The following is an 18785-nucleotide window of genomic DNA, read 5'->3' as shown; positions in this document are numbered from 1 at the left end:
GCAGGGCAGGGGAAATCTTTGAGCCCCCTGCCAGAGGCAGACCAGAGGGAGCACTTAGGCCCCCTGCAGGAGGCAGAGCAGGGGAAGCACTACAGCTCCCTGTGGAAGGCAGACCAAGGGGAGCATCCAAGCTCTCTGCAGGAGAGGGAGAAGGGGCAGCTTTTGAACCCCCTGTAGGAGGCTGGGGAAAAGGAGGCGGCTCCACGTCCCTCCCCTCCCCAGGACAATATTTCTTCTAAAGTAATCCAAAATAGAAAAAAAGGGAAAAAGAAAATCAAAGAGCTAGAGAGAGAGAGAAGGTTGAGGCATCACAGCCAGAAGTACAAGAGCCGATGAGCCTGAAGCAGGCGGCGAGCAAGACCCATGGGGGCAAAACAACCATCGCACCATCACCTATCCAGCTGGCGAGTGGGCAGGGTGTAGGGGAGGTGGAGCCCCATGGAACATCTCACTGAATGATCATCAGTACCACCATTGTCAGGGAGCCCTTCCAAAAGATCTCCACTGAACCCCCTCTCTAGATAGTTCAACATCAAAGTCATGGCAGGCAAGTTGAGGGGAGGGGCTACATACCTGACAGGCCACATTACCCATAAGATCCCAGTGATCACAGCTGGACATAAGCAAGAACTTCTCCCTAAGGGTAATAAGAACCTGGAACACACTCCTGGCAGAGGTGGTGTGGTTGCCAACCTCAGGGATGTTCAAGAGGAGGCTGGATAAACAGGTCGCTAAGCTAGTTTGAGCTCATTAACCTCCTACCTTTGGCAGGGGACTGGATCTGATGATCTTACATGTCCCTTTCGGTCCACTGATTCTATGATTCTAACCATTTCATATTATATTATTAAACTCTTCTAGCACTTTTACTGTTACTTTCTAAAAGATTTTTCTATAGCTACAAAGAATTAAAATGACTTTACATTTTTGAAAAAGGCAAGCAAAAATGTACCTGCAATTGGAATATTCTGTGAAACTGATAACTGTACATCTCCTGTTCCAGGTGGCATGTCAATTACTAGATAATCCAGTTGGCCCCACTCTACCTAAAAAAAAAATGGAAATACATTTTTAAAAAAAGATAGGTACCTCCTTGGAAACATAGCTTAAAATTAGCATGGTATATTATACAACAGGGAAACCAGTGGCACATCTCAGGAGACTGATACGGTGACTCCTTTTTTGTCTTGACTTCATCAAGTAACAAGGACAGTTTTTTTTTTTTCCAAACAATTTGCAAATTTGTAGACTACTCAAAAGTTATGAGCATAACTTAGCTATGAAGAATAATCCTCTCTGACCTCTTTCCCACAAAATGTAACAAAAGTCTCATTAATGTACAACTTTTACATCAGAAATACTGATGTAATACTTTATTCTAACCTGTGTTTATGTAAACCTTAATCTAGTCCTTCTTATATAATCAGTACTATTTAGGAATATTTTCCATTAACTTGTAAAGCATTTTTTCTCACTGTTTGCACTTTGATACTTGAAACTATAAGTAAATCTCCTTTTTCTGGTTTGCTATTGCAGTTACTCAAGTATAAAGAGCAATCAGTACTGAGTTCTTATTCAAAGAAAAACAGAGGAGTAAAATATTTATTAACAAAATCAAAAGATCATTATATACAACCACTATGTATAAGGCATGAAGTAGTAAGTTTAGACTTGGTACCTTCCACCTACAAGTGCCCCATTAAAATACTGGGTTCAAACCAGAATGCGCTGTTTGTAAAAGTGTGTAAGTAAAAGTATCATTTACCTAAAAGCTTCCCAAGGATGTAGCTATACCTAAAGAAGCTCAACACTGAGATGGCACAGAATTGCACCAGTGCAGAGTTAAGGTTGTTCAGTGGTGCCTAGTGTTTTTATAGAATATGAAGAATAGCTAAATTTAACCTGAAAACCAGGTTGAAAGCCAGTAAATAAAAATTTTTATAATATGCTACTCCCATGTGACAACCTTAACTTGTCCCCCTGGAGCTGGCAACAGATAACAGGACTGCTTTTGTAAAAGAACCTAATGGGTGGGCCACAATAACTAGGGGTCTACCAAACGCAAGGAGACGGCTGCCCAATTTTGTATGCAAATGGTGTTCAGTCGCCATTTTCATGGGCTGATTGCAGTGGGGCCCCCCACCTCCGATTGGTCAAGGGACTCCAGCAGTCCTGCCCCTCCCCACAGATTGCCAAATGGCCCAAAACCATGGCTTAATGGCTTAATGATGTTTCCCTTAATGGCTTCTTTGGGCTTAATCAAGGGATTAAGCCCATGAAAGCCATTAACTGATGCATTATTAAACAATCTAAGCATTTAATTAAACTCTAAATTGAATTGTGCAATGAAATTAAAGCTATACACAACATGAATTGTAACTAATACCTTCGCTATACACTTTATTAAAGGGCACTGTAAAAAGGAGTTTATACTCAACGTTAACCTTGAGACAGGCAATTCATTCTATTAAATGCCAGCATGTGACATCAGGTGACAGTAGCTGCAGACATTCTCTGTCTCTGTGGGGTGAACACATGTCCATACACTAAGACCGCTGAGTTCATTGGAATGATGAGGCGGCATCTTGCCAGGGCATAGAGATGTGGAAACCAGCCACAGACAGAATCCCAAAATACAGCCACAGACCCAGGCAAAGGCATCTGGCACTCTTTGACAAAGTTAATGTAAGCAGCACATTCATTATCATGCTCTTTTTGCCATCCAGGAACTGATTTCAGTAGCTGAGTGTCACAAGTCAGAACAGGCACCTGGTTGGGGTCCAAAATGAGAACAGATTAAGGAATGAGGCAGATGGTTGTCTGAATCGTGGTGGCAGTGACAAACCATACCTGTAGTACTGGTTCAGCTTCACAGCTATTACCTAAAAGAGTTCTCATTTACACTGGTTTTCACATGGACAGCCTGAAGTTCCTGTGATGCCCTGTCTCTGACCCAATTTATCGAATTCATCAGCTTGTGTGCATGAACTGGGTAGCATTTTCAGCCACAAACGTTATTTGAAACTGAATGTCACTTTGCCCTAAATGACTGAAGCTTAAGCATGCACTGTGTGCTGGATGTGATTTCCACATTCTTGCTCACAAATTGCTGGTAGTGCTGCATATGGTTGGTATGGTAACAAACCATGCTGAACCATGCTTTCTGAGCACAGATTCAGGTGACAACGGCACACTGTCATGCAAGTTCCCACTTCAATGGGTGATAGATTCCCTATACTGGACCATATGATCTGGACAGCGCTTGAAAGCTTCCTTGAAGGAGGATACCAGGCTATCCACAGCAGGGAACTGCATATGCCAGGTGTCACTTACTAAAAACTGAAGGTGTGCATTGCAGGTAACATGAACTGCACTGGTCAGCATTCCTTGGAGAACATCAGAGAAAGCCTTTGGAACAGGTTAGGTGCCTGAGAACCATTGTGATGGCCCCTGCAGGTACCCCTCACCCCTGCTAAGCTCTCTCTCTACCCTGGCTCTCAAGGTCTCCCCTTGCCTTCTCACATGCCACGTCTTGATAAAAATTTCATTAAATAGAGGCTTCCCTCAGAGACTGGTAAGCCTAAGAAGCTCTCTCCTCTCCAGTGATCAACTCTCTTGACCTTAATTGTCTTAAGAGCTTATTGTGTGGCTTCATTCACCCACACATTTCATGTCTTGCAGGTGTTTTGGGTCACCAATCAGATGGGACACTTGTCCCCAAATCACAAGGCCACCTCAAGTCTTTATTCCCTTGTTGGGGCTCCAGCTTTCCCAGCTTCCAGCCCTCTACTCTGGCTGGTTCCTTATTCAAGGCCACTGTTCTAGACCCAGTTTCTATGCCCCAGCCCCAAGCTCTGCCCTTATCTGGGCCCTGTGCCTATGCCTTGAGCCTGCACTTAGCAGGGATCAAGGCAATCGCATGCTACTAGGGCCCTAATGGGATCTCCAAGCTCCCCTTTACAGTTACACCCAAATCACCAGTTAAAACACAAACATAAATTTACACCCTCTAGCAGCAACGCAAACAGCCAGGCCACTAGCTGCCTACCATCCATCTTCCAGGATGTGAATCACGGCCCTTGGGTTGCTTTCTCCTAGTTCCCGGCCCAGCAGTCATCAGTAACAGCCAGTCTCACTCCCCTGCTCTGGCTCTGCATCTGCCTTTTATACTTCTAAAGCCCTGCCCCCTTCTGGTCATGAAACTCCTCTGTCAGCTGACATGAACACAGGACTGCTCCGTAACCTCCACTGAGCTGGCTGTCTGTGCCTGTGCTACAAAGACCCTACCCTTAAATAGGCCATGGCACCTTCCAGTTACAGGGTAAGGGTTCTCTGTTACAGCCTTACACATGCACATGGCATTGTCAAACAGGAAAGCTGAGATCTTGTTAAATGTTAAGTCTGCTCTGTTCAGCTCCTTGGTACAAATAAAATGTTCAGCACATAATTATCTTGAGAGTCAGTGGCTTCATCAGCCACAATAGAGAAGGATTCATACTCTGCCAATGCAGATTTTGTAGACTGTACACGCAAAGCAATCACCACAGGGAGATAATGTTGGCAAAACCTGTTGACACACAGAAAACTGCCAACGTTTGGCATGATTTAGTACAAGCAGTCCTTAACTTTGGGTGATCAAGTTTCTCCAGTATGATGTTCGCCACTGGGAAAGCCTCTATGAGGGAAAATGCTACCTCTTGCCTTGCCAAACTGCTTTCCATGTTCCTTTTAAAAAGTGAAGACATGGTCATTTGTTTCTTGCTCCAAATTTTAGCCTCTGCAACAGCCTTTTGCTGTCGTGTGCACATCAGATTCTAAGGCTGCTAGCGGATGTTAAAAAACCCCCCAACAAAATCACGCTTTACTGGAAGCAGCAGCATGCTACTTCAACCCAGCTCTGCAGCATCTGTAAAGATCAGGCACTTTAGAGGGGTTTTGTATGCTTTTAGTTAAAGCTGATTCAGTCAGCTGTCAGATAAAACTGCCCCCAAAAAGCCCTGCTAAAGCCCCCAATCATTACAGACACTGCAGAGCTGGGTTGGCACTGCCTCTTCTGGGCTAGTGCAGGGCTCAGTGCAGGAACATGCCAAGTTTAAAGTAAAGCACTGTTTATTTGTTTGGTTTTTTAATGTCAGCAAGCAGCCTAAGTGTCAATCTATACTGGTTTTCCTCAACACATCCAGAGTAACATTGCAAGTGGTACAGAACACTTTGCCTCCATCTGCGTGCAAGGTCCCTGCAGGATACTGCCTGTCGTGGCCAAGTGCTGAAACCTATTTTGTTCTCCTGGAGGATTTCTTCTCAATGCTTATGCTGAATCCTCCTCAGGCTGCAGCATGCTGCAGGGTGCCAAAACCGTGACTGGCTCCTGTCACAGACTCAGCCTCTCACTTGCCCTTCCCCACACCTCACATCTGGCACTTCAGGACTACATGGCTTTCAACCCTTTTCTCTGCTTGCCAGTAAGTTTTGGGTTTTTTTGGTTTTGGGGGGGGGTGTGAATTTAGCTGCAAGCCCATCAAAGTCACAGAGACTGTCATTTTTCACAGGGCCCACCTGATTTCACATTTTCAAAAAAAAATGTGAAATCATGATTTTGGTAGGTTCCTAATAATAACTAGATGTGAGGAAGTGCCATTGTTTGCATCATGCTCCAGCTTTGAATTCCAATATTTATCTGCATATATTCTAACTGCCTTCCTAGTTTATGCATATTGAATAGTGGAAGAGTTTGTTGAAATAACTTGGCAGTAATATGCTGTTACTGCAATGTGACAAAGAGTACACATACACTGTTCAGTTTTGTAGGTAGTGGAGAAGAGGAATATTCCAACAAATACTGCCTAGAGACTCATATAACTGCTATCTAATGACATATGGCACAGGGCTCTGAGGCTGAGGCCAGCTTGACACTACAGACTTCTGCCAGCATAGTTATGTTGGCCAGGGGTGTGATGGGAAATGACTGTTAACCAACAATAGTTGGGCTGTCAAAAAACCCTACAATAAACAGTCAAGGTTCTTTGAGTGAATCTGATATCTTTTATTAGACCAACTATTAGACTGGGGAAGAGCACATACCAATGACTGAAGCTTCCTCAGCCTGACAAAGGGTTTTTGAACCCAAAAGTTTGCTTAAATTTTTTTTTTCCAACTGTTTAAGTTGAACTAATAAAAGATATCAGATTCACCCAAAGAACCTTGTCTGCCTATGTCCTTAGAGCAACACAGCTACAATCTAGACCCCTGTACAATAAGCAGTTACATTATCAAAACTGCACTTGTGCCAATACAAGCTGCGTGCACATTAGGAGCATTCCTGGTAACAAAGGACAAAGGTTAAGGGGCTCTAGCGTTTAGCAAGTCTAAAGCAGCATGTCCAGAGTAGGATATTGTTTAAACTATAGGGAAGGTAAAGCTACCTCCCATTTGTTGCATTTAATCTAAACCAGTGTTGTCTTAGCAAAGAAAAGGTGCCAAACTTTATTCTAGTGTTCATGTGTATTACAGCAAAGTAAGACATTAGAAGACAACCGTAGAACTGATTGTTTTCAGAAGGTTTGCATTACCTTAATTTTTTTATCTCCTGGTTTTCAGAGGTTTCTGTTTAGAGACCTTCTCCACTCTAAGATATAAGACACACTATTGCACAACCATGACTGTATTGCCTGAGGGTTATGGCACTCTCCTGGAAGGTGGGGCATGTGGGTTTAAATGTCTTCAAGCTGAGGAGAACACTGAACCTATGTCTTCCAATTCCTGCACAAGTGTTCTTTTACAAGATATTTTACAGAAGCAGAACATGGATGGTGGCACCACTATCACCTTATCCTCTTCTTCCTCTGGGCCTTGGTCTCTCTATTTTCAGTTTTCTCTTTTTAACAATGGAAATGTCAACATTCCCCCATCTCACAAGAATAAATATTGTGAAGTACCTATAAGCACCTTTCACTGAAGAACTGATGCACAGATGTGGGAATTATGGAAGGACAGAGCTGAGAACGCCCATCACTCCACTGCACAGCTCTGACAACTTCCTTGCTATCCCACCTTTTCCTGCACTGTTCCAGCATTCCCATCACTGCTCCAAGTGCTCAACAAATTACTGCTTCAGCACCCCCAGAATTCCTTTCAGCATGTCCACTGCTCTAAGAACCCAAAATAAACCCAACCCTAATACTTAGCTGCCTAGTTCACCCAAACACCCCTGCATCACCCTTTTCCTTGCCTCTCTGTCTCCATTGCCCTGGTAAATCTGGAGAGGCCACACAGAGACGAGGAAGCAGCAAGGCAGAGGGGAGTATCTGTCTCAGCTTGAGGGAGAAAATTACAAGAGTGTGGAGGTACAAAATTCTTAACCCAGACCTGGGCCTGTTATTTGGGAAGAACACTCTAAAGCTATCTGAAACTCAGGAGCCTTAGAGAGGTATGAAGCGGCCCATTCATCTCAATAAATATTCTCAGCTAAAGGCAAACACCTGAAGGAGAAAAACAGTTTTAAATTACAGTACTGAGAAGTGTAAACTGCTTCTTTAATCTCAGGAGTTGTTATTCTTCCTCTGTGCTCAAGATCAAGTTGTTATCCTTCCTCTGTGCCGAAGCCCCCCAGACACCCCCTCAGCAGCCACCGAGCCCCCTGCCAACCCCCAGCACAGCCGGAGATAAGCGGGCTCGTGGTGGGAAGGGGTTAACGCCTCACTCTCTGGGAGGAGGCGGCTGCGTGGAGCCGGGCCAGGCCAAGCCCCCGCTTGGCCCAGCCCCCCAGGGAGAGAGAAGACAAGGAGTGGGTACTCACCAGTACCCCTCCTGTAGGGCAGGGCCCCCCAAATCCCGGGCAGGGCCCCCCCTGGCCTGAGAAATCAGCTTTCCCCGACGGCAGGCCCACTGCGCATGTGCGCAGTTTAAAAGGGCCTGCCAAACGGGGAAAAAAAGCTCAGTTAGGCTCCGGAGCGGTGAGAGACGCGTGGGTGAAAGCCCGCTGCGCCCCCGCTCCCCCGAAGCCCCCCAGAAACCCCCTCAGCAGCTGCAGAGCCCCCTGCCGACCCCCAGCACAGCCAGAGGTAAGCGGGCTCCTGGTGGGAAGGGGTTAACTCCTCGCTCCCTGGGAGGAGGCTGCTGCGTGGAGCAGGGCCAGGTCAAGCCCCGGCCCAGGCCCCTACTTGGCCCAGCCCCCCAGGGAGCCACGCGACCGGAGCCGCGTGAACAGGCTGTGTAAACAGACGCTCGAGTTAGCGCGGAGTTTGCGCAGGAGGGCACGAGACCCTTCCTGCGACCCACCCAGAGTAGTCCATCCCAGCTGTAGCCAGCCTATCAGAGGCATGACACGGATGGGCACGTGCCTCACCCCTCGGGCTCTGTGGCCCCCCATTGGGCACCTAAGACACAGCCACCCAGACAGAGCCCATGGTTCCGGGCTCCACACAGACGGACCCCTGGCTCTTGGCTGCGGGGGCTGCCTGTCCCTTTTTCAGGCTCTGGGCCCTGGGAGCATGGCCACCTCCCCTTGGGGGGTCTGCTCCCTACTGGGGTCTCTGGCGCACCAGCTGGAGGAGCTCCAGGCCACAGTCCAGAGACTGCGTGCCATCAGGGACTGCGAGCAGGAGATGGACTCCTATTGCCAGGCCCTTCTCCCCCGGGAGCCACAGGGGAGAGCTCCGTCTCCCTCCGCGACTAAGGAGGACTCTGGGACCTCCCGCTCTGCCCAGTCAGGGGCATGGACCAAGGTGGTCAAGGGCCCTAAGGCACGCCACACCAAGGCCCCTCCCTCGCCAGAGCTTAGCAACAGGTTCGCACCTCTTGCAGCCCCAGCAGAGTCTCCCCGGTTGCCGACTCCCACAGGCAACCCAGGCTCAACCACAGCTACTGCCCCTGCTCTCCCCAAGACAAAACGAAAGGTGTCTGTTGTGGGAGACTCCATCCTGTGGGGGACTGAGGGGGCAATCTGCCGCCCCAACCCCTTAGCCCAGGAAGTCTGCTGCTTCCCGGGGGCCCGCATCCAAGACATTGCGGAGAGGATCCCAGAGCTCCTCTGGCCCACAGACCACTATCCCATCCTCCTTATTCACGTGGGCACCAATGACATGGCTTGGAGCACCCCCAGCCAGGTCATGAGGCGCTACAGGGAGTTGGGAGTGGGACTTAGGGGTCTGGGAGCTCAGGTGGTGTTTTCACTGATCCTCCCAGTCTCGGGCTATGAGCTGAGGAGGGAGAGGAGGATCCACGTAGTGAACCAAAGACTGCGGAGCTGGTGTCATCAGGAAGGCTTTGGCTTCCATGACCACAGCCCGCTCTTTGGCGAGAGAGGCAGAGAGCTGCTGGGAAGAGATGGCCTCCAACTCTCCCTGCTGGGGAGGAGGCTCTTCTTGGCCAGGCTGGCTGACCTGCTCCACCGGGCTTTAACCTAAGCCCGCTGGGGGATGGGAGGACTACTGCCCCTGCTGGCCCTCTGAGCAACCCTTGCAAAGCCAGCAGACCAAGGCACTTAAGGGAGCCCACCCCTGCCCCAGCCCGGACACAATCTGTGGGCAAGGCAAGAGCCCCCAAGGGGACACTTGCCTGCCTGTACACTAATGCCAGGAGCCTGGGTAACAAGCAGGAGGAGCTCATTCTCCTGCTCAGTGCAAAGAATTATGACGTCACTGGGATAACGGAGACCTGGTGGGACTCCACCCATGACTGGACCACGGGTATAGAAGGCTATACCCTGTACAGGAGGGATCGTGTTGACAAAAGGGACAGGGGTGTAGCTGTCTATGTGAAGGAAAGCTACATGTCCCTGCAAGCTCATGTTGGTGACCGGCATGGACAGCTAGAGACCCTCTGGGTAAAAATTCATGGGGAATATGGCACAGGGGACACAACGGTGGGAGTCTACTACAGACCTCCCACTCAAAGTCCTGAGCTTGACCAGGAGTTCGCCCGGGAACTGACTGAGGCCGCTTGCTCCAGGACCATGGTTGTCATGGGTGACTTCAATTACCCGGACATCTCGTGGGAAGATCACTCAGCAAAATCCGAGCGGTCGCAAAGCTTTCTCTCGTGCGTGGATGACCTCTACCTGACTCAAGAAGTCTATGGGCCAATGAGAGGCAAAGCGCTGCTCGACCTGGTACTGGCTACAGGGGACGACCTAATCAGCAACCTAGTGATCGATGGGAAGTTGGGTGACAGCGACCATGAGCTGATCACCTTCACCATCCGCTGTAAAGCTGGCAAGTCAGTCAGCAACACAGAAGTCCTTGACTTCAGAAAAGCTGACTTTGACAAGTTCAAGAGGCTTGTTGGTCAGGCCCTTAGGGACCATGACCCCAGGGAGATGGGCGTTCAAGAAGACTGGTTGCTTCTCAAGGAAGCGATCCACAGTGCACAAGCTAAATCTATTCCAACACGGAGGAAAGGCAGCAAGAAGGCACAGCAGCCCTCCTGGCTCTCCAGGGACCTAGCAGACCTCCTGCGGCTAAAAAGGAAAGCCTACAAAGGATGGAGGACGGGATTCACCTCCAAGGAGGATTATTCTGTATTGGTCTGGTTCTGCAGGGAGCAAACCAGGAAAGCCAAGGCTGCAACTGACCTCCAACTAGCTTAAAGCATCAAGGACAACAAAAAGTCCTTTTTCAGATATGTGGGGACCCAGAGGAAAAGCAAGGGCAACGTTGGACCCCTGCTAAACCAGATGGGGCAACTGACAACTGACGCCCAGGAAAAAGCCAACCTATTAAATAGGTACTTTGCGTCAGTCTTTCATCAGTCCCATGGGACCCCATGCCTGCTATGGGACAGGGAGATCCGGGTGAGGGGGATCCCCTACCCTCCATAAATGCTGACCTCGTGAAGGAACATCTTGAGAAGCTGGATACCTTCAAGTCAGCCGGCCCTGACAATCTGCACCCCAGGGTACTCAAGGAGCTGGCGAGCGTCATAGCTCAGCCCCTGGCGCAGATCTTTGAAAACTCCTGGCGCTCTGGTGTAGTGCCTGAAGACTGGAAGAAGGCCAATGTGGTGCCGATCTTCAAGAAAGGGAGGAGAGTGGATCCGGCTACCTACAGGCCCATTAGCCTGACTGCTATCCTGGGGAAGATCTTAGGAAAGTTTATTAAGGAGGCCATCCTTGATGGACTGGCCCAGGCTAACATTCTAAGGGATAGCCAGCACGGGTTTGTTGTGGGTAGGTCTTGTTTGACCAATCTCATTTCCTTCTATGACCAGGTGACCTACCACCTGGACAAGGGAGAAGAGATTGATGTCATATATCTTGACTTCAAAAAAGCTTTTGATCTGGTATCCCATGATCATCTCTTGGCGAAACTGCCCAGTTGTGGCCTTGGCTCCACCACTATCCGCTGGCTGGGAAATTGGCTTCGTGGTCGGACCCAGAGGGTTGTAATTGATGGCAGTCATTCATCGTGGTGCCCTGTGACCAGTGGGGTCCCTCAAGACTCTGTCCTTGGACCCATCCTGTTCAACATCTTCATTAAAGATGTGGACACTGGAGTCAGGAGTGGACTAGCCAAGTTCACCTATGACACCAAACTTTGGGGCAAAGCATCCACGCCAGAAGATAGGCGGGTGATCCAGGCTGACCTGGACAAGCTCAACAAATGGGCAGACGAGAACCTGATGGTGTTTAACACCGAAAAATGCAATGCAATGTGGGTCATCATTGACCACAAGATGAACATGAGCCTGCAATGCAATGCTGCGGCTAATAAAGCGACCAAAATGCTGGCTTGCATCCATAGATGCTTCTCGAGCAAATCCCGGGACGTCATTCTCCCCTTGTACTCGGCCTTGGTGAGGCCGCAGCTGGAGTACTGCGTCCAGTTTTGGGCTCCGCAATTCATAAAGGATGTGGAGAAGCTTGAAGTCCAGAGGAGAGCCACGTGCATGATCAGAGGTCAGGAAAACAGATCTTACGATGACAGGCTGAGAGACATGGGACTCTTTAGCCTGGAAAAGCGTAGGCTCAGGGGTGATCTGATGGCCACCTATAAGTTTATAAGGGTGACCACCAGGATCTGGGGGAACGTTTGTTCACCAGAGCGCCCCAAGGGATGACTAGATCGAACGGTCACAAACTCTTGCAAGACCGTTTCAGGCTGGACATAAGGAAGAGTTTCTTTACTGTCCGAGCCCCCAAGGTCTGGAACACTCTGCCAGCGGAGGTGGTTCAAGCACCTACATTGAACACCTTCAAGAGTAAATTGGATGCATATTTTGCTGGGATCCTCTGACCGCAGCTGACTTCCTGCCCTTTGGGCAGGGGGCTGGACTCGATGATCTCCCGAGGTCCCTTCCAGCCCTAATGTCTATGAAATCTATGAAATCTTGTCATATGCACATTGTTACCTCTTCACCATATTGAGTACTTAATGCAAGCTGACAGAGGAAAGTCCAGGGAGAAGGATTCAGGTTCCCAAATTGTAGGTCATGCATTTATAGAGTGCGGTTTTAAAATAATCCAATGAAGAATAGGACCACTCCAGTTTGTGAGATAGGTCAAAGAGAGAAGCTTAGATTTGTCCAAGGAAAAGGGGATCCACAGATCATAAATCATTCATGGTGCATCAGGAATAGGGGCTTCAACCTCCTAAATCATGTTAATACACATGAAAGAGAACTTGGGGTGACAAGACTCCCCCTCACCCATCATCCATTCTCTACCATACCTAGAGACCTACTGAATTCAAGCCAGCATTTTATTTTTAGTAAGTTTTCTTTTTCTTCTTCTGCAGGTTTTGCAGATTTTTCAGGCATTGCCCACCTTTGATGGAAACACTGGATTTTGCAAAATGCATGAAATTGTAACTTTGGTAGGTCCCTAAGCATATCCCTCTAGTCTGGCTATCTCAACATAAATTCTTCTAGTATGAGCCCTGCATTCCTTTTCTCTTCTCACCATACTCCCACAGCCTCATAGACTTGTTACCAATTTCTACCTACTCTTCTTTCTCCACCATGAATTTTCCCAATTCCCAAATCTTTGACACCTGAACACCACATTTTCCCTTCACTGACAGAAGACTGTTTAGAGAATCCTAGTTGTTTTACCTAACATACAGAGATTTCAGCCATATAGAAAAACTTTATTTGAGGCCTTTCAGAGCAGGAAAACAATCCGAAGATAATTATTGTATAGAGATACCCTCTACTCTAGATAGTTTCTTCTTCGGTTCTGGTTTATTTCCTTTTAGCAATTAAAAGGCAAATAAGAATGACATTTGGCGTCTGAGAATGCCAGTTCTTTTGTTTATAATTACTGTGACCAATATAAAATATTTATCCTAGCACACATCAAGTATTAGAATTATACTGCCTAATTAAAAAGTAACCCATTATTAAGGTAATAGCAGGCATCCTCTGGATCATGGTGTACACATAAAAGGTCTAGTCATATGCCTGATGAATCCATTTGTGGCTGATAAGCCCAATTTGAAGGCAACACAGCACAGCTTATTATGAGTTTCAGAGATTCATACGTTGTCTTTATGTAAAAGAGCTCTATGATTGCACAGAACTCCAGTCTAAAACTGGATATAGGCCTGATGAAACTCTGGGTCACAGTCAGACAAACAAGGGTGATTTAGGATGAGAGTCTGCTATGTACCACCAAACCAGCAGGATGAGGTAAATGAGGCTTTCTTCAAACAGCTAGTGGAAGTTCCCCTATCACATCCCCTGGTTATTGTAAGGGACTTCAATCCTCTGACATCTGCTGGGAGGGCAATACAGCACAGACAATCCAGGAAGTTTTTGGAGAGGGTTGAGGACAACTTCCTGGTGCAAGTGTTGGAGAGACCAACTAGGGGTTGTGCTCTTCTTGATCTGCTGCTCACAAATGGAAGAACTGGTGGGGAAGGTAGAAGTGGATGGCAACTCCGGCAGCTGTGACCACAAGATAACTGAGTTCAGAAGCCTGAGGAAAAGAAGGAAGAAGAGCAGCAGAGTAAGGACCTTGGACTTCAAAAAAAGCAAACTTCAGCTCACTCAAGGAACCGATGGGCAGGATCCTTTGGAAGTACAGTCTGACAGGGAATGGAGTTCAGGAGAGTTGGCTGTATTTTAAAGAAACATTACTGAGATTGCAGAAAAAAAAATAAATTCCAATGCACAGGAAGACTAGCACGTCTGGCAGAAGACCGTCTTGGTTTATCAGGGAATTCTTCAGTTAGTTCAAACACAAAAAAGGAAGATTAAAAGGAGTGGAAATTGGACAAACAACTAGGGAGGAGTATAAGGAGAATCCAGGGAACTACAGACCAGTCAGCCTCACATCAGTCCCCAGAAAAATCATGAAACAGGTCCTCAAAGAATCCATTTCCAAGCACTTGGAGGAAAAGAAGGTGATTATGAACAGTCAGCATGAATTCATCAAAGGCAAGTCATGCTTGACTAATCTGATTGCCTTCTATGATGAGAAAACTGGCTCTGCAGATGAGGGGAAAGCAGTGGACATAATATACCCTGTCTTTAGCAAAGTTTTCGATACCATCTCCCAAAGCATTCTTGTAAGCAAGCTGAGGAATTATGGGTTGGATGAATGGGCTGTACTGTGGAAAGAAAGCTGGCTGGATTGTCAGGCTCAACAAATAGTAATCAATGGCTCACTGTCTAGCTGGCAGCTGTTACCAAGTGGAGTGTCCCAAGAGTTGGTCCTGGCACTGGTTAAGTTCAATAGCTTCATCAGTGACCTGGAAGATGGGATGGAGTGCACCCTCAGCAAGTTTGCAGGGGACACCAAGCTGGGAAAAGCAGTAGATACACTGTAGGGTAGGACTAGGGTTCAGAGAGACCTCAACAAATTGGAGGATTGGACCAAAAGAAATCTCATGAGGTTCAATAAGGAGTATAAAATCGTTTACTTAGGATGGAACAATCCTATCCACAGGTACATGCTGGGTACACTGACTAGCTAAGCAGCAGCTCTGAAAAAAAGGACCTGGGGATTACAGGAGACAATAAGCTGGATATGACCTAGCAGTGACCCCTTCTTGTAAAGGCAGCTAACAGCATAGTGTGCTGCATTAATAGGAGCACTATCAACAGATTGAGGGAAGTGATTACTTCCCTCTATTTGGCACTGGTGAGGCTACATCTGGAGTAGTGTGTCCAGAAAGGATGTGGACAATTGGAGAGAGTTCAGTGGAGGGCAGTGACAATGGCTAGGGGGCTGAGGCACATGACTTCTGAGGAGATGCTGAGGGAACTGGTCTTAAGTCTTGAGAAGAGAAGACTAAGAGGGGATTTAATAGCAGCCTTCAACTACCTGAAGATTGGTTCCAAAGAGGATGGAGCTAGACTGCTCTCAGTGGCAGCAGATGATAAAACAAGAAGCAATGGTCTCACCTTGTAGCAAGGGAAGTTTAGGTTAGATACTAGGAAAAACCTCTCACAGGGAGGGTAGTAAAGAGCTGGAACAGGTTACCCAGAGAGGTTATGGAATCTCCACCCTTGGAGGTTTTTAAGACCTGGGTAGACAAAACTTTGGGTGGGATGATATAGTTGGGGATGGTCCTGCTTTGAGCAGGAGGTTGGATTAGATGACCTCCTGAGGTGCCTTCCAATCACAGACCCTTATTGTCTATGATTCTATATGTTGTTTAAATTGAAATCCAAGTTTACACCACACTACTTTCTTCTTTTCTCTCTTTGCTTTCATCCGCTGGATCAAAGCTTTGAGCTGCACCCAATGTCAGATGTTCCCTTCAGATCAGGCAGGATTCTGTGTGCTCCTCCCAACTTTCTACATTGATGTTGAATGACTTCATATAATTTTGCACACATCATAGTACCACCATACAGGGCAACCCTGCTTTCTACAGCCATCTTGAATCTCACTGTACAACATATTCTTGGGGACACTGGCCTCCTCCCATTCTCTTCACACAATTTCATAGATTTCATAGATTTTCAGGGTTGGGAGGGACCTCAATAGATCATCAAGTCCAACCCCTGCCCTGGGCAGGAAAAAGTCCTGGAGTCAGATGACCCCAGCCAGGTGCATGTCCAGTCTCATCTTAAAGACCTCCAAGGTAGGGGAGAGCACCACCTTACTTGGAAGCCCGTTCCAGATTCTGGTAACCCTTACTGTAAAGAAGCTCTTCTTTACGTCTAGTCCAAATTTGCTCTCTGTCAGTTTGTGGCCATTGTTTCAAAGGGGCACCTTGGTAAACAGATTGATCTATTGCAACCTCCTCTCCCTGATAGTGATTTCTAAGTGCATCAGTCCTTCATGCTCCAATACCTTTGTGTTTAGTATTTATTTTCCCACTTTATTTATTTTCAGGATCTTACACAGACATCTTGTGAACCTCTTCAGTCTCTTGATGTGCCTAGTATATGTAGTCCACATTTCTGAATCATAAAGCAGGGATGACAGAACACGTCTTGTAGATTCACATCTTCTCCTTAGCTGATAGTTTTCTGTTATTCCATGCATGTTTCTGTAATAGCCCATAATTCTTAGCTGCTTTCTGATTCTGTTAGTTCAAGCTGAAGGTCAAGATTGTTCAAGCCGCCATCTAATCTGGTTCAAAGATAAATGCTATCATTGCTGTCCTTGAATGCATGAAGAAGCAGGAATGAAAAGTAGATGTTAAAAGTAGCAGAGGGGCTAAGACATGTCCCTGTTTCACCCCGTTGTTGATGTCAAAGGCATTTGATTCTTTGTTTTCATGCACTACAGTTGCCTTTATACTTTGATGTAATGAGCAAATGATGTTCAACAGCTGGGGGGATAACCCAGTTTCTTCAGAAGAGTAAAAAGTCCCCGTCTGTTGACTGTACTGAAGGCCTTCATCAGATCAATGACGGCTATGTACGGTGGTATCTGTTTTTGTCTACATTTCTCTTGCAATTGCTTGATAAAAATCAATTGTACAGTGTCCTGGACAAAAACTGAATTGACTTTCAGGATATATTCTTTCACCTAGAAATTGTAATCTAGGGAGCATGATACAAGTGACAATTGTTCCAATGATATCTCTGTGTCGTCACAGTCATTTCTATTCCCTTTGTTTTTGTATAATTGTACAAACTGAACATCTTTGAAATCTTGTGGTACTGCGACCTCTTTCCAGTGGAGCAGTATAACTTCATTAAGCTTTCAAAGTAATTCATTGTTGGCACACTTGTAGATTTCAGGAGGCAAGCTGTCTTTGCTGGATGTCTTGTTCCTAGGAATCAATTTAATGGCTTTCTGCAAATCTTCTAATATAGGCTCATTCTCTAAATCCATTCTAACTTCGAACTGTGGTAATCCTCTGAGCTCTTAGTATTTGATTTCAGTCTCACTGAAGTATAGAATTCCATAGCATTCAATCCAATGCTCATGTTGTTTTTGTTTATCAGTAACGACATATTTGTTTAAGTCTTTTAGCAGAGCTGTTTTCTTCTTGACTGGATCAACTGCTCATTTGATGCTGTCATACGTTCTATAGCTATCACTAGTGTCAGCTGCTTTCTGAATATCATCACACAGTTTCAACCAAAAGTTTTGGGCACACATCTTAGCCTCCTTTTGCATTTCTCTTTGAGCCTTTCTCAGATTTTCCAGGGTTATGGTGTTGGGGGATTTCTTATAGTTGGTTAATGCTGTCCTCTTGTTCTCAGGTAAAAGTAGAAGGGTTTCAGAGTACTCTTCAAACCAGTCTGCATTTTTGTTTCATTTTTTGCCAAAGGCAGCATTGTACATGATAGTTTAAGTTTTTCCAAGTCTTGGTGGCTGAGTTACTTTCACAACTTCTTCACTAAATAGCCTACATTTTTCTGTGTCTTTAGTTTGGCGGATGTCTACCTGAGGATGATTAGTAGTTGTGCAATGGTGGATCTTTTTGACATTGATTCTGACTGTGAAGCAGACTAAGGCACCATGATAAGACCTCATCATGCACAGGATTTCTTACAGGTGGTTACACCTGGTCAGTACTAGATCTAATTGGTGTCAGTGCCCTGATCTTGAATGTTTCTACAATGTCTTTCTTGTGACTTTCCCAGCAAAGCAGGCAGTGGTAACACAGATTTTGACTTGCACAACATTCTAACACTTGCTAACCATTTTCATTCATTTTACCAATTCCATGTTTGCCCAGAATACCAGGCCAATTCTTAAAACTACATCCAACTCTTGCACTGAAGACGCCAAGTATTATAACGGTCTCATTTGTCAATCTCTTCTTCAAGTCATTGGTAGAAAACATTCTTGTCCTTGTCACTAGCTTGAAGGGTAGGCACACAGACGCTAAACAAAGCAATGAAGTTATTCTGTGTATGCATGCTGAGCGTCATGAGCTGAACAGATATAGCAATGAGGCTTTCAGAGAAAGACACTAAGCTATTCCTAATAGCAAAGCTTACTCCCTGCTCTCTCTTTTTCCTGCTGGCTTCCCATGCCAGAATACGGTGTAATCATTCTCTTGGATAGAACCTGTATCTGAGAGCCGAGTTTCTGATAATGCAGCAATGTCAATTCCAAGTCTAACCAATTTATAGTTTAGTAGTGTCCTTTTCTATAAATCAGAGTCCAAATCGAACCCAGGGGCTAGTGTCCAAATACTGCAGAACACAAATCACTTTATCATTTTGGCTAGTATAGCTCATACCAAGACTTTCAGCATGTACACCTAAGCAAGAGTATGGAGGAATGGAGGTTGCCCTAGACCTACCATTCTACCTTTAGACCAGAGTCCAAAGGCCAGATCAAGTCTAGACATTCAGTGCCTCAATAGTTGTAACTCTGCCAGAGAGCAACAGATTAAAGCTGCTGCTGACTGCCTAATGCCTCAGCGAGG

The 18785-nt window shown here is 46.4% G+C and overlaps 1 protein-coding gene across 1 annotated transcript in view; it reads right to left on the bottom strand.

Moving 5' to 3' along the window:
- The window catches only part of NUBPL (NUBP iron-sulfur cluster assembly factor, mitochondrial), a 225428-nt gene that overhangs the window by 91738 nt on the left and 114905 nt on the right, over nucleotides 1-18785 (bottom strand). The window contains exon 7 of the mRNA XM_090033568.1: nucleotides 953-1046. Within this exon, the coding sequence (XP_089889694.1) occupies nucleotides 953-1046 (94 nt within the window). The remainder of the gene's footprint in view (nucleotides 1-952; nucleotides 1047-18785) is intronic.

Source organism: Crocodylus siamensis, chromosome 2 (assembly GCF_052110815.1).
Source record: "Crocodylus siamensis isolate JL-2025a chromosome 2, ASM5211081v1, whole genome shotgun sequence".
Classification (NCBI taxonomy): domain Eukaryota; kingdom Metazoa; phylum Chordata; order Crocodylia; family Crocodylidae; genus Crocodylus; species Crocodylus siamensis.
The sequence above is the reverse complement of the archived record's forward strand: the minus strand, read 5'-3'. Positions and strand labels throughout refer to the sequence as shown.